The following is a 25,621-nucleotide window of genomic DNA, read 5'->3' as shown; positions in this document are numbered from 1 at the left end:
GCATCATTAGCTCTGTTGTTCATAACAGCCAGAATACAAGAACAACATGAGCTTTCACCCACAAGTGAGTGGAAACTAAAACGTGGGCTAGTGAAATGGGGTTGAATTATATGTGTTTTATGCAGCATGTTTTCAAGGGTCCCCCATATTGTAGCCCAAACCTTTGTCCTTTAGATGGCTAAGTGTCTGTTATATCACTAGCTCACGTTTCCAAGTCAACAGGTATCTTACACGTGCCAACATGTTTGCACTAGCTGACTTTAGAGGCACTGCGTATGGAGCCTGAGCGACAGAGTCAGAGGCAGGCCAGGAGATGGTGCAGCAGGACAGTGTTTGTCAGGAAGACTAAGGACCTGGACTCAGTCCTTGGGAACATAGTTCAAAACCCAGATGTGCTGGCCCAGCACTCCAACAGTGAGACCAAAGGGAGGGCGCATCACCTGGGAGCTAATGTATGCAGCACAGTGGCAGAAACTCACTTGTGTGTTCTCTCTCACACATTCTCTCTCAATAAATCTTTAAAAGAAAGAGGAAAAGGCAGCGATTCAGATGGTAAAGGCATACTGTTCGTGTGGAACAGTTCTGCCCTCTCCTACCCAGTTCACTACTATACTATATTCAGAAAACTAGTGAGTGTGAAAAACTATTCACAAAATTAAGTCTGTAAATTACCCACAAGTATCCTATGTTTATGTAGACTATTTAAGGTATTTTATGTAAATATTACCAGTGCTACAGAGGGCATACAAATTTTGGTAGGGTCTAAACTATCAGATTTGATAGAAAAATAGATTAGAGTATTAATCAGTATTCTGCAGGAAGGCATCTTCAAGTGGCATCTGATGAAAATTCATAGGTTTCTTCCTGAACCACCAGTACAGATTTGATGGAAAAGCTGAGAAGCTAAGCGCTCATGGAGAGAACAAATCATAACTCCCCTCTTTTCAACACTGGAAACATTTGACTGCTGAAGTTGCTATCATAGCTTTTGTTTCCCAATTAACAGGACTGATACATTTTCACCTTTAAAAGCCTCACCACTCCCCGGAGTAATCAATCTACTACAGCTCAATTACTGTACCAAGCACACCCTAGTCAGCAAAGGAGATAGGAATGACTGTGGCAGAACACAGAGGTATGAATATGCATAAATTCTAAGTGGCTGTGTGAATCATCACAGAGGGTCATGAGAATCTGCTGCAAAATGAGAAGGATTAATCCCTGCTGATCCACAGGCACTCAGGACGTCAGCCTGCTTTTCATGTGTGTTCTGGCACTGCAGTGGTGGGAGAAATCGCCTTTCAGTCAGCTAAGAACTGACTCGTTTTCTTCAAAACTTATGATATTCCTATCTCTATAAAAAAGTAAAACCTCAACTTTATTTCTAATAACAAGCCAATTACAATAATGGCCTCAGAAACCTGGCTAACTGAATCAAGAGACAAAGACTTGTGAGGCTGCAACCCCTCCTACAGAGCACTATGCTTGTGCATGCCACCAATGCCAGACTGATTACAAGGGCACCATGTGTGTAAATGCTAACACTGCCAGACAGACTACAAGGCCTTATATATGTAGGGCACCCACGTGATGACGGAAGTTACAAAATGATCCCACACTAGTTCAGAATTATGTATAATAAAGGGTTATTTATTTAGGGGAGACTCACAGATCACTGTCCTAGATCATAGTCCTTTGTACAAATGGGGAACAGGAACAGTCTAGCATACGCCCAAGTGGGCTGCTATCTTAGGGGCTACTGGCTGAAGGAGCGGAAGGTGCTCCCACAGCACCCATGTGTGCAGGCTAACGTAATTCCAGACAGACTACAAGGTCCCACTATGTAGGGCACCATTTGTGAGAATGCAGTATTAGTATTGCCAGACTGAACTATGTGGTCCTGCATATGTGTTGTAACTTCATAGAAACAAACAACTCTAACCCTAACCTAGTATACAAAGACTCACTGAGGTTAAGCAAACTGTTGTTTTATCAACTCAACGAGAAATCATTTAAAAACTGGCATAAGAAAGCTATGCTATGTAAAATTTCTCATTACCATATTAACTTTATTCCCTAAGCAGTATTTACTACTTTATTAAGCACTTTTAAGAACATAGTTGTAACACATTATTTGAGATGTACTTTATATCTGGAAGGCATGAAATTAATTTTCTTTGAACTGAAATATATAGATGTTATGGTTTTTCATTATAATTCAGTCTATAAATGGAGTGGTCTTTGGATAATGTCACCTTTACTCTGTAATTCTGATTCCACACTGAAGACACTAAAATGTTTTCTACCTTTCTGAGTACAATATAGAGAATACTTTTAGATACTTCAAATAAAAAATACCATTTACTGTATATTATTAGGCAACTACTAAGTGGTTTTAATGATTCCTTACAATGTGGAATCCAGCATGACAAATGCAGACATCAGCACATCCATTTTAAACTACACAGCTACCGGCTAAAGTGGGAGATTCCCCAAATACAATGAACATTAAGCCAACACTATTAAGGCTCATTGGTGGTCAGTTAATAGCACTGGGATCACAGACAAAATCTATCCTTTCAATATATAAAAATTTCAGTAATAAGAAATAGACAGTGATTTCATAATAATCTGGCTGGGATTAAAATGGTAATTTTAATGGAGATGGTTCAATGGTTATAAGTACTTAGTGCCCTTGCAGAGAACCCAGGTTCAATTCCTAGAACCTACATGGCAGTTCACAACTGTTTGTAACTTCTAATTCCAGGGGATCCAGTGTCTTCTTCTGACCTCTGCAGGTGTCAGGCACAGACACGGTAAACATATACACATACATACAAAACACTCATACACTTAAGAATAAATATATGTTGAAAAATTCTAATTTTACTCTTCATTCCTCTTCAGTTGTCTTGGGTATTTTCCAAGTGTTGGTTCATACTGTCAATCTGACAAGATTTAAAATTACCCAGGAGACAAACCTCTGGGCAGGCCTGTGAGGGATAATCTGGACTAGGTTAGAGTCTGGGCAGGCCTGTGAGGGATAATCTGGATCAGGTTAGAGTCTGGGCAGGCCTGTGAGGGGTAATCTGGACTAGGTTAGAGTCTGGGCAGGCCTGTGAGGGGTAATCTGGACTAGGTTAGAGTCTGGGCAGGCCTGTGAGGGGTAATCTGGACTAGGTTAGAGTCTGGGCAGGCCTGTGAGGGGTAATCTGGACTAGGTTAGAGTCTGGGCAGGCCTGTGAGGGGTAATCTGGACTAGGTTAGAGTCTGGGCAGGCCTGTGAGGGGTAATCTGGACTAGGTTAGAGTCTGGGCAGGCCTGTGAGGGGTAATCTGGACTAGGTTAGACTCTGGGCAGGCCTGTGAGGAGTTATGTAGAGTAGTTAAGGCCTTGGGCAGGCGTGAGAGGGGTCATCTAGATTAGGTAGCGGAGGTGGGAAGAGCCACCGTGAACTGGGCAGCACCATTTTGCGGGCTATTGTTGTGAACTGAATAGAGGAAAGGACATACACACAGCTGCAGTTTGATTCTCAGCGAGCACCAGAATTGAGCTTATAGAGCGGCAGGGCTGCCTCAAGCTTCTGTCCCCTAACACCCCTGCGAGAAAGCACTTTCACATTATGCGCCCAAATAAACCCTTCCTTCCTTAAGTTGCTTTTGTAAGGCAGTTTTTCCTAGCAACACAGGAAGTAACTACAAACATAAACACCGTTTTTGGCTTTGTTCTGTGAGTCAGGGTCCCACTAGGCAGCCTTGCTTGTCTCCTACTCATGATTCTCTGTCCAGCCTCCTGGGACTACATTCAAATGGCACAGAGCCTGGCTGAACTATTTATCTCTTTGAGGGAAAATTCGTTGAAGAACTTACTAAGAAGAAAGGGTCAAACAACAAAAAAAAAACTGATATTGTTACTGGGCAATGATTAGCTGAGAAAATGACGACAGATCCATTCTCTGTAAACCAGTGCTCTGCACATACGTGCTTATGAACACAGACAACTTCTTACAGCCAGTGGATTTGGAAATCCGTGGCTCCCGTGCAGAGCACCCGGATTCAGCACTGGAATCTTGCATGTTCTCCATCACCAGTCTTTGATTAATTGCTACAATCAGTCCGTTACATTCATTTTCTTCATTAGCCATTCATTTTCTTGTCTTCTACTTCAGGCACCAATCTTTCAACCCTTGGCAGCAGTTAGCTGAGTGGTTTGCCTAGAATAAGGCAAATGTTCAAGGATTGTATAGCCAGCACAAATTAAACATATAAACCACAGAACATGAGGGATGCAGGGCTGTGGTGTGGCAGTTGAAAAGAAGCATGCCTAGAGTACACACTACCCTGGGTCTGATCCTTAGCACCACATACACTGGGTACGGTGGTCGCTTTAATCCCAGCACACAGGTGGTGGAGGCAAGAGGATCAGGAGCGGAAAGCCATCCTTGGCTTTAGAGTGGGCTTGAGCCACAGACAGACAAACCAGCCAACCAATCACCACTACCAGAGCCACTACAAATGAGGCCTACGGTCAGGTACAAGCTCAGCTAACACACAAGCTGCTGAACACTGCACACATTGCTGATAAGGGCATCTGGTAAGTGTCGAGCACAAGATACAAACAAGAAAGGACATCGTTTCTGATGGTTGGGAGAATCTGAGCACAAGAGCTCACATTTTAGGCCAAGGCAGTTAAGAAAAGGGGCTTCCTGCATCAACTGACAGAAGCTGAGTGCTGGGTGGCAGTGGGTTCTAGCAGACAACATGCATAACATTCTGAGAGCTGACTGGAGAGAGGCAGGGATGTACAGCATATTTTTATTATGGCTTTACAGCTTTTACGTTAAAACACTGAAAATAAAGTGTCTTCAGCAGACTAACATTGATTTCCTGTGTACCATACTGCCACCTGGTGGCAGGACAGAAATGACATCATCTGCTAAGTCTGACTTCAGAAAAACTCTTCAAGTACCCTGAGCAAATGCTAGAGAACAAGGCGTACTGCAAACAAATGACCTGTAGTGTTCCCTTTGAGCTGGGAAACATGATGTAACCAAAACTGTTGTTTAATTTTCTTCTCAAATGCTAAAAGCAACTACATGTATCAATTTGCCTGTGCTAATAACCAATAATTATGAAGTTCTTACTATGGGTAAGTCACTACACTGAGTATTTTATATTGTATAATATATTTAGCTTTATATTGTTTCCTAAAAGAAATTCAAGTTATGTTTAGAAAAAATGAAAATTTAAATTACTTTGAAGAAAGCTAATGGGTTTGGGATGTAATTACGCCTCTGAAAATAGTATACCACAGACAGCAGAACCAGACTCTTCTGGTTCAAACTTCAGCACCATCCCTCACCAGTGGTGGCTTGAGATGCACTGCTCTACAGGAGAAACCCTGGAAGTACTGCAGAGTAAGTGAGTGGTGGGCAATGCTCTTCAGCCAATTAAATACCTTGATTAACTACAACAAACATTAAAAAGTGAATCAGCTGCAGATCATGCATAATGTGAGACAGGACAAACAGACATTGACAGGGTAGTCCTATAAAAACACTGGGCAAACTTTACTCTCATGGAGCTGAAATAGAGACCTCCTCTGAGTTCTGTAACTTTATCTGGATCCTGTGTAATTCACTCCAAGAGGACTCAGACACAGTGGCTTTCAAACCCTAGTAAAGGCAGTGCTGCGGGGCCACTCTGGGATGAGGAAGAGGACGACAACCGCTGGAGGCAGAGCCAACCTGCCTTAGCTTCTTCTGGCTTCCTGCTCTTTCCACAGTGGCCACAGTACTCTACATTCCCAGCAGCAGTGGAAGGATCTTTTCTTCACTAGCATTTGCTCTATCTGTGTCATGAAGATCAAGACAGAGCACGTAAGGCAAGGGGCTCCTTTTCACAACTCTAAGGGTTTCTCTATTTGTCTAATTTCTAATTTTCTAGATAAAATGAATATATGGGAGAAAAAGAACTAACAAGTAGTAAAAAGACTAAGAAGAAAACTGGGCAGTGATGGCACTTGGGAGGCAGAGGCAGGTGGATCTGAGTTCGAGGTCAGCCTGTCTACAGAGTGAGTTCCAGGACAGCCAGGACTACACAGGGAAACCCTGTCTCAAAAAACGGAGGAGAGAAGAAGAAGAAAAATGAAAACTTCTCAGAGACTCCCAACCCTCCCCAGCTGAAGTGCCTAACCCTAAGAAAGCCAAAGGCAACACACACTGGTGAGGTGGGGAGGAGGAGCCTTACCTACCGATGGCAGGCATGGGAACTAGATAGCTCCTGTGAAACTATTATTGGAGGTTTCTCAACAATGATATGACCCAGCCAAAGGACTCCTGGGCACACCGCAAGGTCAGATGTACTTACTTGTATGAATGTTTTGCCTACATGTATGATGTGCACCACATGCATGCCTGGTGTCTAGAGAGCTCAGGAAAGGGCATCAGATTGCCGGCTGCTAGATCACCAACCAGTTAGGCCAGCATGTGGGTGTTGGAAATAGAATCCCAGACCTTTCTCTGTAAGAGCAATAAGTGCTCTTAGTCACTGAGCCATCTCCCTGGCTTCCAAAGAATGTTCAAGTTCTACCAGAGACACCTGCACACCAGTGTTTATGCTGCACTGTTCACAACAGCCAGGTAATGGACCGCCTTAGATGTCCACCAACAGAAGAATAAGTGAAGAAAATCTGATACACAAATGAAGTTTTACTCAACTATAAAGAAAAATAAAATTATGACAGCTGTAAGATACAAATGTTGCTTATATAAAATATTTGAATGCTCATCTATTTCACCAGGAGGTAGAGCTCTTGGACAGGATTAGAATAAGTAAGGTATGTCCTTGCTGGAGGAAATGTGTTATGGGGGTGGGCTTTGAGGTTTCAAAACCCCATTATCAGGTCCAATCTCTCTCTCCTGCTGCCTGTAGATCAGAAAGCAGAACTCTCAGCTACTTCTCCAACACTATGTCTGCCTGCCATGTTCCCCACCATGACGACAATGGACTAAGCCTCTGAAACTGTAAGGTAGGCCCCAATTAAATGCTTTCCTTTCAGGAGAGCCTTGGTCATGGTGTCTCCTCACAGCACTAGAACAGTGACTAAGACAGACTGTAAACCTTCGTCTTTTTATAGCCACATGCACTTCCTCCCATGCAACACCCTCCTGGGCCCTGGTAGTGACTCATCTGTTCTATGGACTCTAATTTCATCACTTCAAGGAAAGGGGGCAGGAGGAATCACACAGCGTAGTAGGCTTGGTGTTTAACTTCAGTGAGCTCAGGTGCCCGGAGGTTCATCCAGTATTTTCATATTTTCCCATTTTATTTTTTAGTGAGGAAGTTTTCTTAGACCCAAAGGCACCAGGTTATTTCTACCTTGGGACTATTATGAATAAAGCTGTTATAAATACCAGTCTCTGGTTTTCTGTGTAGATACTTTCTCCTGAGTAAGTGCCCAGGGGTATGACTGTTAGGTTGCTTGGTAGCTCCATATTAATGTAGACTGCTACAATGTTTTCTACGGTGGCTGTGTCACTCAGTCCCACCAGCCACATGTGAGTCATTCCCCACCGGCATTTGGGGCTGTCACTCTCTCTTGGGCTATTGGTAGGTGTAGTGTTATCTCCTCGAGGACAAGGTCTCATTATGGAGCATTATCAGGCCAGGAACTCACTCTGTAGACCAGGTCGGCCTTGATTCAGAGATCCGCCTGCTTCTGCTTCCTGAGTGCTGGAGCAAAACTACCATCCAGCTGAGATTTTAATTTTCATAGTGTGGATTATATAATCTTTTATCACGTCTGGGCTTAAAGGGTGTTTTCTCTTGGTGTACAGAGCTGACTTTTTTATCTCCTTAAGAATCTTTTACAGATCACAAGTTCTGGATGGTCAATTTATTAATTCTTCCTTTTAAGAATTATTCCTATGAAAGTGAGAGAGATTATTCCTTTGGAGGCAAGTATGCCTAGGTACCAAGTGTCCTGCCTTTTTCTCTGTTTATCTTTTGATACAGTTGAACATCTTATACTTGATTTATTGTCCACTCCCAGGACTTGCCTTCAGCCTCAGCAGTGCCCTTTGTTATAAGTGGTCTCATCACTGATGTGCCCTGCGCCTCTGTTAAGTCAGCTGTATCTGTGAAAAGATTCTAAGCTGCAGAGGTTTAGTCCATGGTAACCATGGTGGAGAACATGAGGGTACACTGGCAGACATGGTGCCAGAGAGTAGTTCTACATCCAGATCTGCAGGCAGTAGCAAGATAGATACTGGGCCTGGTGTGAGAGCCTGAAACCTCAAAGTCGACCTCCAGAGACGTGAGTCCTCCAACAAGGCCACACCTACTCCAACAAGGCCATTTGTTTCAAATCAAGTCCTAATTCTTTCAAATAATGTCACTCCCTATTTACAGGGGCCATTTTCTTTTTTTTTCTTTTATATTGTTTTTATTGAGCTATATATTTTTCTCTGCTGCCCTTTCTTCCTCCCTTCTCCTCTTCTGCCCTCTCCCATGATCCCCACGCTCCCAATTTACTCAAGAGATTCTGTCTTTTTCTACTTCTATGGGGGCCATTTTCATTCAAACAACCACAGTTATCACTAAGAAGCCAAATATTCCCAACGAGGAACACACTATGTTTCTCCATCTACTTAGATCTTTTACTTTTTTAGTTTTTGAGGTTTTACACACACACACACACACACACACACACACACACACTTACACACATTTAGTTCTGTGTGTGTTTGGTAATATGCACATATGGGTACATGTGAGTGTAGGTGTCATCACCCTCAGCTGCTTTTTCCACCTTAGTTTTTAAGCTTTTTTTCTTTTCCTCCTCTTCCCTCCCCTCCTCTTCTTCTCTTTCTCTTTCTGAGATGGGATTTCTCTATGTAGCCCTGGCTGTCCTGGTGTTGGCTATATGTAAACCAGACTGGCATGAAACTCAGAGATCCTCCTGCCTCTGCCTCCCACGTGCTGGGAGTTAAGGTGTGTGCCACCATGCCCAGCTCCATCTCATTTTTTTGAGACAGTATCTCTCACTGAGCCCAGTGCTCAATGATTTGGCTAGATTAGCTGGCTCCTGGGATCTGCCTCTTTTTATGCCCTCTCCAGCCCCCAAAACTGGGGTTGCAGGCATGTTTGACAGTGTCTGACTTTTCTATAGGTCACACTATTCACAATCAGGCCTTCTGTTTGCCAAGTCAAGCACTTTACCCACTGAGCCATATGCCAAACCTGCTATACAGACTTTCAGGTTTACATCTTTGTGTAACTATAGGCAGTACTTCAATTTGAAGTTCATGTTTCCATTGCTAGTATTTAAGAGAAATATAATTGATTTTTGTGTTTATCATGAATCTGCCAACCTTGCTAAACTACCTTAATAATTCTGGACTTGCAACTTTCTGGAGATTTTCCCACTGATGTAATACAGTTTTATTTGTTCTGCTCTGAGCTGCACATCTTCGTTTTTTTCTAATAATAGTGTACAGGCTAGGCCTTCCGTCAACATGTTCAGTAGAGCAGAAACAGGTATTTTCCCCCGTTTCTGAACTAAGGGGCATGCCATTCGGTTTTTTTGTAATGAAGGGTTACCATTAGCTTTAGTTGTATGTGATGTGTGCGTACACACTCTTTAATGATTTGAGGAAATTCTCTTCAATTTTATTTTCTAAGATTCCCTCCCTCCCCCTGCAAAAAGAAAAAGAAAGAAAAGAAAAAATAAAATGCATGGGTGAGTGATTAGTTTTATCAAATGCTTTCTCTGCATCAATTGCTATGATCAAGTTACATGATTCAATTTTGGATGTCGAGTAAGCACCAATTATTTTAGAGAAATTCACTTGGCCATGATCGTATACATTTTATAAATACGCGCATACATGTATACATTCTGAAATTCTACTTGCTGGGATTTTGTTGAGGACTTTTGTCTATGTCTGTATTTTTCCTTTACTTGTATTGTCTTTGGTTTGGTGTAAGAGCAATGTTATTTTCATAAAATAAAAAGCAAAGTTTTACTTTCTGCTTTCTGGAAGACAGTCTAGAACTGGTATTTCTTTCTTTCTTTAAACATTTAGAATTCTCCAAACAAAACAAAGCAATCTGGCCATACAGATTTCTTCTGAGGAAGTCTTTTTTGTTTGTCGATACAGGTCTCTCCCTGGCTGTCCTAGAACTCACTATGTAGGCAGGGACTTCAAACTCACATAGTCTCACCTGCTTCCGTCTCCTAAGTACTGGGATTAAAGGTGTGGGTCACCACGCTTGGCTCCGAGGAAGCTTTTAAATTATGAATTCAATGTCCTTAACAGTTTAAAGGACTACTCAAATTAGTTACTTCAAGAGCTTCTGCAGCACTGAGCATATGAAGTTCCTGGACTGTGGTGGCGGTTTCTACCTTTCCCTAGACTTTGAGCTATACACTTCTGCATCTACCGCACCGGTTTCCCTAACAAATAATTCCACGTTTTTGTTAGGTTAATCATAGTGAAAAATATGCAGTCAAGAAACTGTAGCTCTGGCAAAGACCATCCACAGTTCAACACTTCCTGCTAGCACTCACCCCAGCACAGCTCTGTATCCCACAAGGGAGTCAGAAGTCTGTACTGGCTCAGTGGTTCCTACGTTCTGGGTTTCCCAAGACCATATTTAAACCTCTCAATGTCACCAAATGACTGTGGGATATTTGAGTACTGTTAGATATGATCACAAGGCTGAGGATACAAGGGCTGAAGAGAGAGGAGCAGGATAGAGAGGAACTGGTTCTTCATGATGTTGCTGGGCTGCTGAATCGTGTCCAGGAACCACTCTCTCTGAATTTATAGGAATGGGTGGGTTGAGATGGTTTGCTTAAGAGAAACTGGTTCACTTCATCTGTGCTGTCATCTCTATGTGGGTATGACTATTTACAGCACTCTCTTATCTTTTGTACCTCAAGGTCTACAATAAGCCAGTCTTCTGTTTGTTACAAATGCTGGTAGCTTTGTGTCTCCTGGACAGTCTTGCCAGAAGCTTGCTAATTTTATTGATGCTTTAAAAAAATCCAGCTGTTTGCGTCACTGATTTTTGTTTTCAATAAGATTGATTTTTTTTTCCTCCCTCCCTTTCATCTAAGATTATACTACACACCCCAGACTGGCCTTGAAATGATTATCCTCCTGCCTCAGTCAGGGAGGCATTTGCCTACTTTTTGTCTTTCTTTCTCTCTTATCTTGCACTGAGCTCTTAAGGAAGGATCAAGCTTTGAGACCTTTCCTCCTTATGTGTGCATTTATGGTACACATCATCTCCTACAGGGCTGCTTCAACAGTTTGCCCCAAATTACCACAATACAGTTGTATTCACATTTAGTTCATTATGTTTGTGTATTTGGAGAGCTCCTCTTTGACTCATAGATTAGAGCCATACTTCATTCATTTACAAGTGTTTCCAGCTACGAGCTTTTGAGTTCTAGTTAAAGTCTACTGTGATTAGAAATTAGATTACATGGCTTCAGTACTTTAAATTCTATTTTTTATTTTATGACCTAGTATTTTGTCTACGATCTGAAGGCCCTGTAAGGAGCTTATATTTTCTAACATTAACGTGAACACAACTAGTTCTCCTTTCAGTTGTACCAGTTTCTGCCTTAGGTATCTTAAGCTATATCTGGTAAATATAGAAACTTCTATGTCTTCCTGATGAGCTGACTTATTATGGAGTATATCCTCCTTTGTCTCTGGCAATTATTATTTTTGATCTTATCTTTACTTCATCTGTTACTAATATAGCCACTTCCACTTCCTTTCCTTCCTTCCCAAGCCCCCAAGACAGGGTTTCTCTGTGTAGCCATGGTTGTCCTGGAACTAACAGAGATCTGACTGCCTGTGCCTCCCTGTGCTGGGATTAAAGGCATGTGTCACCACTGCTCAGCTTCCACTTTCTGTTATTAATGTCTAAATATAATTTTCTCAATTACTTCAGTTTCAGTCTCCCTATAATGTTATATCTGAAGTTTCTTGTAGATGCCTTGTAGCTGAGATATATTTAATTCTCTCCGCTTATTTCTCTTTTGATTAAGTTTTCTATTACATATTATCGACATATAAAGTCCAAATCTATCACCTGCCCCCGACACCTTCTCTCCTTTCCATGTTTGCTGTGTGTATGTGTTTAACCAGGGCTCATTACATTAGGCAAGAAATTCTACCATTATGCCAGTTCTCTGAAAACCCTTTATTTTGAAATAGTGCCTCCCCTAAATTATCCGAATTGACTGTGATCCTCTTGTGTCAGCCTCCCAAGAAGCTGGGATTATAGGAATGCATGACCACACCCAACTTCCCTGCTTCCTTTTGATTTAAACATTTGTTAGACTTAAATTTGATTTATATATTGTTCCTGGTGTCTCTTTAGAAAATCTTTCAAGTACAGCACAAGGTATTATACCACACATACATAATTAACCACTATTTACTAGGGCCTTTGTTTTACCAAACCTAGTAAAGTTTAGAGACCTTACTTTCTATAATGTCCCTTCATTACATATTGGCTAAGAGATTTCTTTTCTTTTCTTTCTTTCTTTTTTTTTTTTTTTGATTTTCAATACAGGGTATCTCTGTAGCTTTCGGTTCCAGTCCTGGAACTTGCTCTTGTAGACCAGGCTGGCCTTGAACTCACAGAGATCCGCCTGCCTCTGTCTCCTGAGTGCTGGGTATAAAGGCGTGCGCCACCACCGCACAGCGGGCTAAGAGATTTCTACTTGCCTACACTGATAACTACACTGAGCAGGCAGGGTTGCTTCAACCATCAGACACACTTTATAACACTCAACAGTGTGTCATATTCAGCTTTATTTTTTACTATGTTTTTCTTTCATTACAATGCTCTGAGATAGTTTTTTCTTTTCTTTTTTTAAAAGATTTATTTATTTATTATGTATACAACATTTTTTCTCATGTATGCTTGCATGCCAGAAGAGGGCACCAGATCTCATTACAGACGGTTGTGAGCCACCATGTGGTTGCTGGGAATTGAACTCAGGACCTCTGGAAGATCAGTCAGTGCTCTTAACCTCTGAGCCATCTCTCCAGCCCGATAGTTTTTCTTTTATCGTTTCATTTCCTATAGACATTCTTCTATGGTAGATCTGCAGTTGACAAACTTATTTATCTGACAATCCTTGATTTTTATTTCATTCCTAAAAGTCATTTGTGGTAGGTAAAGTATTCTAGGTTACCAATTCTTTTTATTTAGTTCTTGAGAAACATGCCACTTTCTTCTGGTTTGAAAAAAATCTTATGTATATGAGTGTTCTGCCTGCATGTACACATGTGGACCTCATGTGTGCAATACTCATAGAGGCCAGATAAGGGAGTGGGAACCCCCTGGAACTGGAGTCACAGATGGTCGTGAGCTGCCACATAAGTGACAGGAACTGAACCCTAGTCCTCTGCAAGTGGTCAGAACCTTTGCAAGAGGGTTTCTGATGAGAAATCTGCCTCTGAACTGCTGTGTCCCATACTCCAAACAACCTGCGGTGTTGTCTCTCATTGCTTTAAAGTTTTTTTACTTTCAAGACATTTGACCATTCAGAGCTTTCTTTGCTAGGGATTTATTTGGTGTTATTCTGTTTGGGTAGGCTTGGCTTGATTCTGTATGTTCCTGGCTCCTACCCTCATAATGTGTGAAGTTCTCAGGTTTTTTTTTTTTTTTTGAGATCTTTTCAGAGACACATTCTTTCCCTTCTTCTTTTAGGACTAATGATACATAACTACTTTTGTTATAATCCCACATGTCTATTTGGTACTATTCATCTTTACCCCCAGCCTATTCTTTTCCTGTAGTTTCGAAGCCTCTTTCGAACTTATTTTTTGGGATACCAGGGTTTAATGCATACGAGGCCAATGCTATATACCACGAAGCCACATCCCTGGTCTATCTCTGAAGTTTAAACTGGATACTTAATATTGTTTAAAAAAGATTTGTTTCTATGTTATGTATAGGTGCTTTGCCTACTGTAAGCCCATATGCAACATGCACACACTATGTACAAAGGCCAGAAGAGGGCAGCACATTCTCTGGAACTGGAGTTAAAAGAAGGTTGTTAGCTGCTACATGGATGCTGGGGATGGAATACACGTCTTCTAAAAGAGCAGCGAGTTCTTGTCACCCCTGAGCCACCTCCCCAGCATGAGCTTCTGTTGTTTAATCATGCCATTGCTATTTCTTTTCTCAATCATACCCCTATCAGACTTACTAATTTCAATTACTATACTCTTAGGTTCTAAAACTGTTTAAATAGTTTTGGGTGGTCATATCTCAGGTTTACTTATGTAAGCAGCATGTACCCTAGCTTCATGCAGGTAGCAGTTCTGGGGTGACACCAGTCCTCTCTCCACGTACAGAGTCTTCAAGTGACTAAGGCTGAGCAGGAACTAAGAATGCTGGTAATTCATGCTTCTCAGGTGTGGGTGGGCAATGCAGGCATGCTGACTGAGCTTATGACTGATACCCTGTGGAGTCTAAGAGCTTTAGCACCCCTGTGGGCTTTATGAGACACACATCTTATGACCTTGTTGGCCTGTACCTCCATTAGCTATTCTTCCTTACACTCTTGGCATATGCACATTCCTCAGGAACTTAGGGTCCACCTCAGTAATCTATCTTTTCCATCTCAGTGGTCTTTTGCTTTTGTTTCAGGCAGGGTGTTACTCTGTATCCTATGCTAGCTTGGAACTCACTCACCAGTCCACACTGGCGATCACAGAAACTCTATTTCAGTCTGCCGAGCACTGCAATTACAGGTGTAAGCCACCACACCCAACCTCTCTTGCTCATTTAGCATAAGACCTTCCTGGTCTAGGTATACAGAGAACCTTCTACTAGAACCTAGTCATTTGAGGACTATGTTGTGAGACTCGGGACTACATTTAGGCTTCCACTTTGGTGGGCTTCCTCTGACACTGCTCTAAGTGGGAAATGGTGGTACCATTTCTTCACTGTTAGTAATGCTAGGAAAATCTCAGTCTAGTGCAGGTGGATACGGCACCTCTTTTCTTCCGTAACATAGATATCTGGGTAGTGAATTTTTTGCCCCCCCCAAAGATCTATTTACTTATGTACTTTATGTATATGGTGTTTTGATGCATGTACAATTGCACACCAGAAGAGGCATCAGATCTCATGGTCATGGTTACAGATGGTTGTGACCTGCCATGTAGGTCCTGGGAATTGAATTCAGGACTCTGGAAGAGCAGCCAGTGCTCTCCATCTCTCTGGACTCCTCTTGTTTGTTTTTGAAATAGGGACTCACTACGTGGCAGACTGGCCTGAAGAACTGGTATTACAAGTGGGTGTCACCACTGACTTCTGTCCTTCCCTCTTTCTTTCTTTCCTAGCAGTACTGGGGAATCTAGCCCAGGCCCTGTGCAAATCAGACACGCACTTTATCATGCCCTAGGCTAGAACAGCACCCTACGGCCCACAAACCCCTAAGAACTCTCTGTTGCATCAAGGTGCCCCTTTCCTGGGACTCTGGCTTCTTTTTCAGTTGCACTTGGCAGCAGGAAAGATTAAGCTGGTCTATCTTCTCAGCAGCTGAAGTTAGACACGAGGTCAGTCTCAGACTCAGGCAATTCTGAGTCAGGCTTCGAGTGCTGGGATTACAGGCATTAGTCACTATGCCCCACTAGAGTCCACCTTTTTTAGATCACAATATAGTCACCATCTTAAAGTACTTCATCATAGTATGTTTAGCTTTTGGAAGGCAAATTAGTTTTCATTGTTAAGGAACATGCACTTTCTTATAAGTAAGGCAAATTCTTGCTCAGATGAAATTTAAACAATTAGTCTATAAATCATATAGATTTTTTGTGCTGCTCATCTACTCCAGGAACACAGCATTTATTTAAATTCTCAACCAATAGGACAACAGCAATTTACTACAATGGACATTGTTTGTTAATTAAGAAAAAAGTACACAAAGGCATTAGAGGCAGAATTAGAAGTCTAAACTTTTCGCATAAATCAAAGCCTTGTTATGTGACCTCATAGTGTGATTCTTCATTAATGCAGATATGCTTCAGATATCTTGAAATCCTTCCCTACCAAAGACTCGCCTTTATGATTTCAAATACAATACTACCTGAAAGGGATAGCTTCAGATATATGTGTGTATTTCTACTGGAAGACACAGAAAAGGGTGGAAGAGATTTCTCACCAGTGTTCTGTGTGAAGGGAAGAAGTGTATTACAGAGCTGGAAACACTGCCCCTAACAAGCACTAGTTAGCACCTGGAGGAAACGCATTTAGAATCATCACAGGGTATCTCACCAAGTATAAATAAGTGTATCTTACCAAGGAAGTCGTCTTCATTGAATAAACCAGTGCCACAGAACTACTATAGTTAATTTCTGAATTCAAGGGTTAACCAGAAGAGCACCAATTATTAATATTTACTACTGAGATACTATGTTTAAAGTACTATGCTAGCTGATGCACAAGGCCCTTTCCTTGGCTATACTTAAAACAATGAGCTTTTCCAGACACTGTTTTCCTGGGTCTCTTTCATTTTATAAATTGTTCACACAGGAGGCAGAACTTCAGCATTACTTCAAGTAAACTGCTTTCTTAGTCTCAAATTTCCTCTTTTGATAAAATACAGACTATAGTAGTTCTGTTCGTCTATGTATAGATGTATATCCAAACAATATAGCGTAAAAATGTGTCTAGAAAACTAACTGTTCGGACTGATTAGCTCAATAAAAAATATGAGGTAATGTAATTTTCACCCATTGAAGACAGCAGGATTCTTACACAGTGCTCAGAGATATTCTGACACATGCAGGCTACAGGGCTTCAGAAGATAATGCAAGAGCCGGATAGAAAATACACGTCATAAAGAATTTCAAAGAAAACCAATTGCTCCATTTTATTATATTCAACAACTACTAGAAACTTAAACTTACAAAATAAAGACCAGTGAATGCAATGTTGAGGATTATGGAATACAAAGCCTGCAGGCAAATGGAGGCCCCTCATTTACTTACCTCTTCTACATTGGAAGCAGTCTTGGCAGAAGTTTCCATGAAGATAAGTCCGTGTTCTCGTGCAAAAGCTTCACCTTCTTCTTTTTTCACTTCTCTCCTGGATTCTAAGTCACTGAACACAGGAGAGAAGGAGTCAGTCAGCAGAAAATGCACCATGGGACTTGACAGTGAGCGGTTCTTCAACAACTGCACACATACATAAATAGCTCATAATTAGCTGCATTATTCATGATGTTGTGAAGGTCAAAGTGCTTGAAGTACATTGCCTACTTTCAAGTGACTGAATTCGGCAGAAAAGTATTCCAAGTCAGAGTTCCAGAGCGTTAATGCTGAGAGCAGGAATGGGAAGGCAGCTAGAGGACAGCTGCTCCATTCTCAATGCAGTGGCTACCAGAGCAGAAGGTCACGTGGCTAAGAGTAAGTTTCAACAAGAAAGGCTAGCCCAATCTCCTCATCCACCAGCCACAGTATCGCAGTTTCTAAGAATGGAATCAAAACATCTGCCATTCAATTTCCCCCATTTATAGAAAACTTTGTAAAATCCAAAGTGTTAAAGATATATGAATTAGATTATTTATCTTGGTTTAATTCTCACAGCAAAATCATTGGGAGATGGGTAGGAACAGAAAGAAATCTAAGCTATGAGGCTGGTGTCTCCTTGCAGTTTATATATATATACCTGGCTTAGTGAAGGAAGGAGTTTCTTTAAGCATAGTTTATCATAAAAGTCCAAAACTGTTACTAGCACTGTCTATGTAAATGCATGCACATGGTTAGCTGGTTGACCTGCTCTACTGCCTTTCACTCAGCATAATTATTCTGAGTATATATCAATAGTTCATTCCTCTTTATTAATGAGTTACATTCCTGATTTTACTTCTGGGCTACCTCACAGTGACTAGTTTTTTTGTTTGTTTTGCTAACAGCTTCTGCCCCAGTGTAGTTAAGAGCTACTGCGCTGGAGAGATGGCTCAGTGGTTAAGAGCATTGCCTGCTCTTCCAAAGGTCCTGAGTTCAATTCCCAGCAACCACATGGTGGCTCACAACCATCTGTAATGAGATTTAGTGCCCTCTTCTGGCCTGCGGACACACACACACACACACACACACAGAATATTGTATACATAATAAAAAAATAAATATTTAAAAAAAAAAAGAGCTACTGCATTGTTGTAGACCCAAAGAGAGAGCACCGAGCAATTTAACGAAACTTTTTCTCACTTGAATTTGATTTTCAGTCAGGCATTTTCTCATAATAACAATAACAGGTGACTAAAGTACTAATGTGATTATAGGAGCCTTGTTATAACCCTTGCTGGGCATGGTGGCGCATACCTACAGCCCCGCATTAGGGAAACTGGCAGAGGCTCACTAAAGTTCAAGGATAGCATGTTGTCTATAGAGTAAGTTCTAGCCCAACTATAGAGACTTTGTGAAAAAACAAAACAAAAATAAATAACCAGACAACAGCCCATTCAACAACACATAACAACAAAAATCTTACAATCTGTATTAGTAAGACCAATAGATCTTCCATATTTTTGGAACTATTTCAAAGTTGCTATGGTTAGATTACATTTTCACATTAAAAAAAAATTCTAAAAACAGATTGTAACTAAACCCCTTAAAAATCATACAATTTTGGTTGGGGTTAGAATAACGTTTAAGACAAATGTTGAGTATGGTGGCTCATGCTTGTATTCCCAGCATCTGCAGGGTGGAGAGAGGAGAATAAGAGTCATTCTTGGCTACAGAGTGAATTTGAAGCCTTCTTGAGTGTGGTGGTTTGAAAGAAAATGGCTCCCAAAGGGAGTGGTACTATTAAGATATGTGGGCTTTGTTGGAATATGTATGGCTTTGTTAGAGGAAGTGTGTTACTGTGGAAGTGGGCTTTGAGGTCTCATATATGCTTAAGATACCGCCCAGTGTGACCTATCACTTCCTCAGCACCTTCTCCAGCACAATGTCTGCCTGCACACTGCAGCCTTTGAGCAGACATGCTTCCCGCCATAATGATAATGGATTGAACCTCTGAAACCCTAAACTGCTACCTGAATTAAATGTTTTCCTTATAAGAGTTGCTGTGGTCATGGTGTTTCTTCACAACAATAGAAACCCTAATAACTAAGACAGTGAGGTACACGAAATGTGGTTTCAAGACCCGTGAATGTGGCATACGCTCTCCAGTCTGTGCAGAACAGTTACAGGTGATCTGTAGCAATGTTACAGTTTAATTTCTGATTCTGATAATGTGGTGCTTATCTATTTTACTTATTTTCCAAAAATTAGTTTTTGGAGCCATGCATGATGGTTTACCCCTGTAATCTTATTACTAGGAAAGTTGAGACAGGAGGATTGCCAGTTACACAGTAAAGACCTTGTTCTCAAACTCCCCAAACAAAACCAGTAGCTTTCGATGTCAATGTTTGCCTTTTCTTTCTTATGTTGGTGTTTGTTTTAAAACAGGGTTTCACTGTATAACCCAGAGTGGCATAGGCTGGTGATCCTTCTGTAGACTGGGACTGTAGGCACATACCACCATACTCACCCAGGTTCTCACTTTGATAAAAAGATACGATTCCCCCCTAATATATACATTCAGTGTTATAATCTCCCTCGATTGTCACCATATTTCACATTTTTCAGACTGCAGAGACAGAGGTTTATTTGTGGAAATGAATAATAACACAATAGTTGCAATGTTGGAGGCGTGAACTACAGTTATCAGCCCGTGAATAGTCTTCACTGTTCATCTGTCTGTAAATTCATCTGGTGGCATTCCTTATCTGACTAGCTTGGTACTCTGAGTTCTCTTTTGGACTGGACATATATCTAAATGGTTGCTTCACTAATTAATGAAGTAAAAGCTTTAACAAACTTGTTATTAAATGAGTTAATTTTTTACTTTTCTAAATATACTATTTGCTTACAGGATATATTTTGAAACAAGAACAAACTGTAGATTCTCACCGTTCCCCCTCCTCCAAATCCAATCCTCTAGTCTCATCCCTAGCTCTGCAGACTACCTGCCGAGGCCACCTACCCCTTCTACCCCTATCTCCAGTGGATCACACAGATCTCCCTCCAAAGCACCCTTTCCTCATGCACTGCTTTATCGCAGCCCCCAACGCCAGGAGGCATCCTGGGAAGGCACAGGCCTCCAGCAAGGGAAGCAGGCGGCTACCTGCAGCTCTTCAACCCTCCCTCTACTCTCAGACTCCAGCCCCAGGTCGGCAGCAGACCATCTGTTGCAGCCTTCCCTCCGTTCAGCTCCACTCCCAAGCAATGGTGGAATGTCCTACTTTCCTTTCTCCTGAGGACCCCTTCAGTCCTCCACTAGCCCATCTCCATTCCTAAGTGTCAGGTCACAATACCTAGAAAGACATTTTACTTAGAACCTACAGCGGCCACATCTAGCAGGACCCCATAGGAATGGCAACACACAGCCACCACACTTTCCTAAGAACCAGAGAGGGAAACAGAAACCAAGGAACAAACCCCACCGAAGACAAGACCAGATATCAGCACCTATGATTACAGTCTTATCAAACCCAGTCACACAGACCCTAGCATAAAAACACAATAATAGCCACGCCAGTATGTGACCACTAGAGCCCAGGAACTCTACCACAGCAGACCTTGAATATTCCAACATAGCTGAAACAGACACAAAAGATCTTTAAAGGGCTTTTATGAATATGATAGAGGTCCTTAAAGAAGAAATGAATAAATCTCTTAAAAAAATCTATGAACACACAAACAGTTGGAGTAAATAAGTAAAACTGTTCAAAGCATGAATATCAAAATAGAACCAATAAAGAAAACCCAAACTGAGGGAATTCTGTAAATAAAAAATGTAGGAACTCAAACAGGAATCTCAGAGACAAATCTCCCCAACAGAATGCAAGATATGGAAGAGAGAATCTCAGACATTGAAGACACAACAGAAGAAATGGGTATCTCTGTCTAAGAAAAATTCAAATCTAAAAATATCCTAGGAACAAAACTTCCAGGAAATCTGGGACACCATAGAAAGAAACCAAATCTGAAAATAACAGAAATGGAGAAAGGAAAAAAGACCTATACATCAAAGGCACAGAAAATAATTTCAGCAAAATGATAGAATAAAATTTTTCCTAACCTAAAGAAGAACATGCCTATAAAAGTACAAGAAACATACAGAACACAAAATAGGCTGAACCAGAAAAGAAAGTACCCTTGGCACATAATAAAAATATCGTATATAAAGAACAAAGAAAGAACATTAAAAGCTGCAGGGGAAAAAAGACCAAGTAACATATCAAGGCAGACCTAACAGAATTAAACCTGACTTCTCAATCTCAATGGAGAGTGTAAAAGCCAGAAGGTCTCTAACAACTTTAAGAGATCCCAATGCCAGCCTACACTGCTAAACCCAGCAACACTTTCATTCACAATAGATGGAGACAATATATGTTCCATGATAAAACTAAAGTTAAGCATTATCTGTCTACAAATCCAGCCCTACAGAAGGTGCTAGAAGAAAAACTCCAACTTTAAGAGGTTAACCACACCTAAGAAAACACAAGGAAGAAAGAATCTGAGACCAGCAAATCAAATGAGGGGAAACTCACTTCTCTCTGTCTCTCTCTGTCTCTGTCTCTCTCTCTCGCAATATCAATGGTGTCAATCCCCAAATAAAGAGACATAGACTAACAGAAAAGATGCGAAAACAGGATCCATCCTGTTGCTGCATCCAAGAAACACACCTTAATATCAAAGACAGACAGCACCTCAGGGTGAAAGGATGGAAAACGAGACTCCAAGCAAATGGACCTAAGAAGCAAGCTCATGTAGCCATTTTAATATCTGATAAAATAGACTTCAAAGCAAAACTAATCTGAAGAGATGGGGAAAGATACTATATATCAAAGGAAAAATCTACCAAGAGGACATTGCAATTCACAGTATCAATGCACCAAACAAAAAGGCACCCAAGTTTGTAAAATAAACACTACTATAGCTCAGATAACACAGATAATGATAACACCTCACTCCCACCAACAGACAGGCTGGACAAAAACTAAACAGAGAAATGTGCTGTGGGAAAATGCTCTTGTATACTATAAAGATTTGTCACTCATTTGGTATAATAAAACACTGACTGGCCAATAGCCAGGCAGGAAGTATAGGTGAGGTAACCAGACTAGGAGAATTTGGGGAAGAGGAAAAGCAGAGTCCATCGCCAGCAAGTCGCAAAGGAAACAAGATAATGCCTCACTGAAAAAAGGTACCAAGCCACATGGCTAAACATAGAGAAGAATTAAGAGTTAGTTACAAGAGCTAGTTAGTAATAAGCCTGAGCAATGGGTCAAACAATTTATAATTAATATAAGCCTCTGTGTGTTTATTTGAGACTGAATGGCTGCAGGACCAGGCAGGACAAAACTTCAGTCTACAGAAATGTTTGAGCTAATTGATGTTATAAACCAAATACACCTAACAGGTATTTATAGAACATTTCACCCAAGCACAACAGAATACACCTCCTTCTCAGCACCTCACAGAACAAAATTGACCACATATTCCATCACAAAGCAAGTCTCAACAGATAGAATAAAACTGAAATAACACCCTGCATCCTATCTGACCACAGATTAAAGCTGGATATCAACAATAACAGAAACAACACAAAGTTTACAAACTCATGGAAACTGAACAACTCTCTCCTGAATTAATAAAATGGGTCAAGACAGAAATAAACACTTAAGTTAAAAAAATAAACACTTCCTAAAAGTGAATGAAAATGAATGCACAATATACCCACATTCATGGGACACAATGAAGGTGATTCTAAGAGGCAAGTTCATAGCACTGAATTCCTACATTAAAAAAAATTAGAGATCTCTTACTAGTAATTTAATAGCACATCTGAAAGTGCTAGAACAAACAAATACACACACAAACAAACAAATGGAACCACACCCTAAATGAGTAGATGGCAAGAAATAAACTCAGGCTGGAATCAATACCATACAAATAATAACAGCAAATAAATCAATTTTTAAAAAAAAAATCAATGAAACAAAAGAGTTGGTTTTTTGAGAAAATCATTGAGAAAACCCTTATATAAATTAACTAAAAGAAGATTACCCAAATTAACATAATTAGAAATGAAAGGGGTGCTATAACAATAGAAACTGGGGAAATCTAGGATCGTTAAGGACATATTTTAAAAACTTGTACTCCATAAAATTAGAAAATCTAAAAAACAAATGGACAATTTTCTCAATATATTTACCAAAGTTAAATTAAGGTCAGATAAGCAATTTAAAGAGACTTATAACCTTTAGTAAAATAGAAGCAGTCATTAAAAGTCTCCCAAACAAAAAAAGCCCAGGGTCAGATAGATGGTTTTAGAATTGAATTCTCCCAGAGTTTCAAGGAAGAGTTAATATTAATAATCCTCAAATTATTCAACAAAGTAGAAACAGAAGGAACACTGCCCAATTTGTTTTATGAGGTCACAGTTACCTTGATATTCAACCACATAAAGACATTAACAAAGACAATTAAAGGCCAATTTCCCTTATGAACATAGATGCAAAAACTTTTTAAAAAATATTTATTTATTTATTACGTATACAATATTCTGTCTGTGTATATGCCAGCAGGTCAGAAGAGGGCACCAGACCCCATTACAGATGGTTGTGAGCCACCATGTGGTTGCTGGGAATTGAACTCAGGACCTTCGGAAGAGCAAGCAATGCTCTTAACCTCTGAGCCATCTCTCCAGCCCCAAAAAACTTTTAATAAAACACTTGCAAACCAAATTCAAGAACACCTCAAAAAGATCATCTAGCATGATCATGTAGGTTTCACCCCAGAGATGCAGGGGTGGTTCAACATATGTAGATCGATAAATGTAATCCACCATATAAACAAACAGAAAGACAAAAGCCATGTGGTCATCTTGTTAGATACAGTGATTTACAACAAGTCCATGCCAATACCAACTTTAAGTCAAGAGAAATTCAAAGCAGTTCCACTAAAATAAGAAACAAGACAAGGCTGTCCACTCTTTCCATACCTGTTCAATATAGTATTTGAAGTCTTAGTGCAATAAGACAACTGAAGAAGATCAGGGGATAGAAATGGGAAAGGAAGAAGTCAAAATAGCTTCACTGGTAGATAAGACAGCATATATAAGTGACTGTCTGAGGGTTTCAATTGCTGTGAAGAGACACCATGACCGCAACAACTTTTGTAAAGGAAAACATTTAATTTCAGTGGTCTATAGTTTCACAGGTTTAGTCCATTATCATTATGGAGGGAATCATGGGGGCATGCAGGCAGACACCATGCTGGAGAAGGAGCTGAGAGTTCTGCATCTTGATCCACAAGCTGCAGAAGTGAACTGTGATACACTGGAAATAGCTTGAGCATAGGAGACCTTAAAGCCCACACTCACAGTGACACACTTCCTCTAATAAGTGGTACTACTTTGGGGGTATCTTTTTCACTATAATGACTAAACATTCCACCAGGGAACCCCAAGAGTTAATAAATACTTTCAGAAAAGTAGCTAGATACAAAATTAACTTAGAAAAACCAGTAGCCCTCCTATATACAAATGTCGAACAGAGAAAGAAATCAGGGAAATAGTACCACCTGTCATAATAGCATCAAGTAATATAAAAAATATCTTAGGGTAACTCTAAACAAGAAAGTGAAAGACTCATACATTTACTGAATAATACTACTAGCGCTTTAGGACTTAAGAAATACATCTATCTAATCTACTAATTACTGTATTAACAGATATGATGACTATTATTAAAACAAGAACTATTTTTCTGAATTCTGTACAGATACTTATTTCTATTTTTAACTATTTTAAATAAATGGGATAATACAATTATGATCATGTTATTTTTCAAGTGTTTTAGAAACAGGGTCATGCTATGGAATGATTACTGCTTAAGCCTCTCAGATTACTGCTATGAGCCATCACACCCAGCCTAGTTTGGATACCTTAATAGTTACTTGTCCTCCCAACAAATCACTGGGTTTTATTTTATTTTGTTTTTTTTTGAGATAGAGTCTCACTAAGCAGACCAGGCTGGACTAAACAGAATTCAGAGATATGCCTACTTTGTTGAGTGCAAGAATTCAGGAAATTCCTGGGGCTGTTTTTAAAAAGTGTACCTTTGAATAAATCATATCTTAAATAATAATAATAAAAACAACTGCAATAATAGTAAATTTGGGGACTGGAGAGATAGCTCAGAGGTTCAGAACAATTGTTGGCTCTTCCGAGGTCTTGGACTCAATTTCCAGCATGAACACATGCTCACAGCCACCAGTTCTAGGGGACTGATGCCTTCCCCTGACCATCTTGGGCACACACATGGTGCATGTAAACACATTCAGGAGAAACACCCATACATATAAAATAAATTAACTACTAAATAGCTAAACATAATGGTAATAATCTAAAGAAATATCTTAGGATATAAATGAAACTTTAAACTTAAGAAGCTAGTACCTTCATGCAGACAAATCTACAAGAGAAGCAGTCACAACTGTAAGCACAATGTTCAC

General features: G+C 40.4%; 1 protein-coding gene across 1 annotated transcript in view; it reads right to left on the bottom strand.

Annotated features, from left to right (window-relative positions):
- Rab2a (RAB2A, member RAS oncogene family) overlaps positions 1-25,621 on the bottom strand; it is a 70,135-nt gene that overhangs the window by 4,076 nt on the left and 40,438 nt on the right. The window contains exon 6 of the mRNA XM_041657501.1: positions 17,039-17,150. Coding sequence (XP_041513435.1) covers positions 17,039-17,150 — 112 coding nt within the window. The remainder of the gene's footprint in view (positions 1-17,038; positions 17,151-25,621) is intronic.

Source organism: Microtus oregoni, unplaced genomic scaffold, assembly GCF_018167655.1.
Source record: "Microtus oregoni isolate MIOR12 unplaced genomic scaffold, Mior012 000008F_ref0000371, whole genome shotgun sequence".
NCBI classification, from domain to species: domain Eukaryota; kingdom Metazoa; phylum Chordata; class Mammalia; order Rodentia; family Cricetidae; genus Microtus; species Microtus oregoni.
This window is presented reverse-complemented; position numbering and strand designations above follow the sequence as displayed.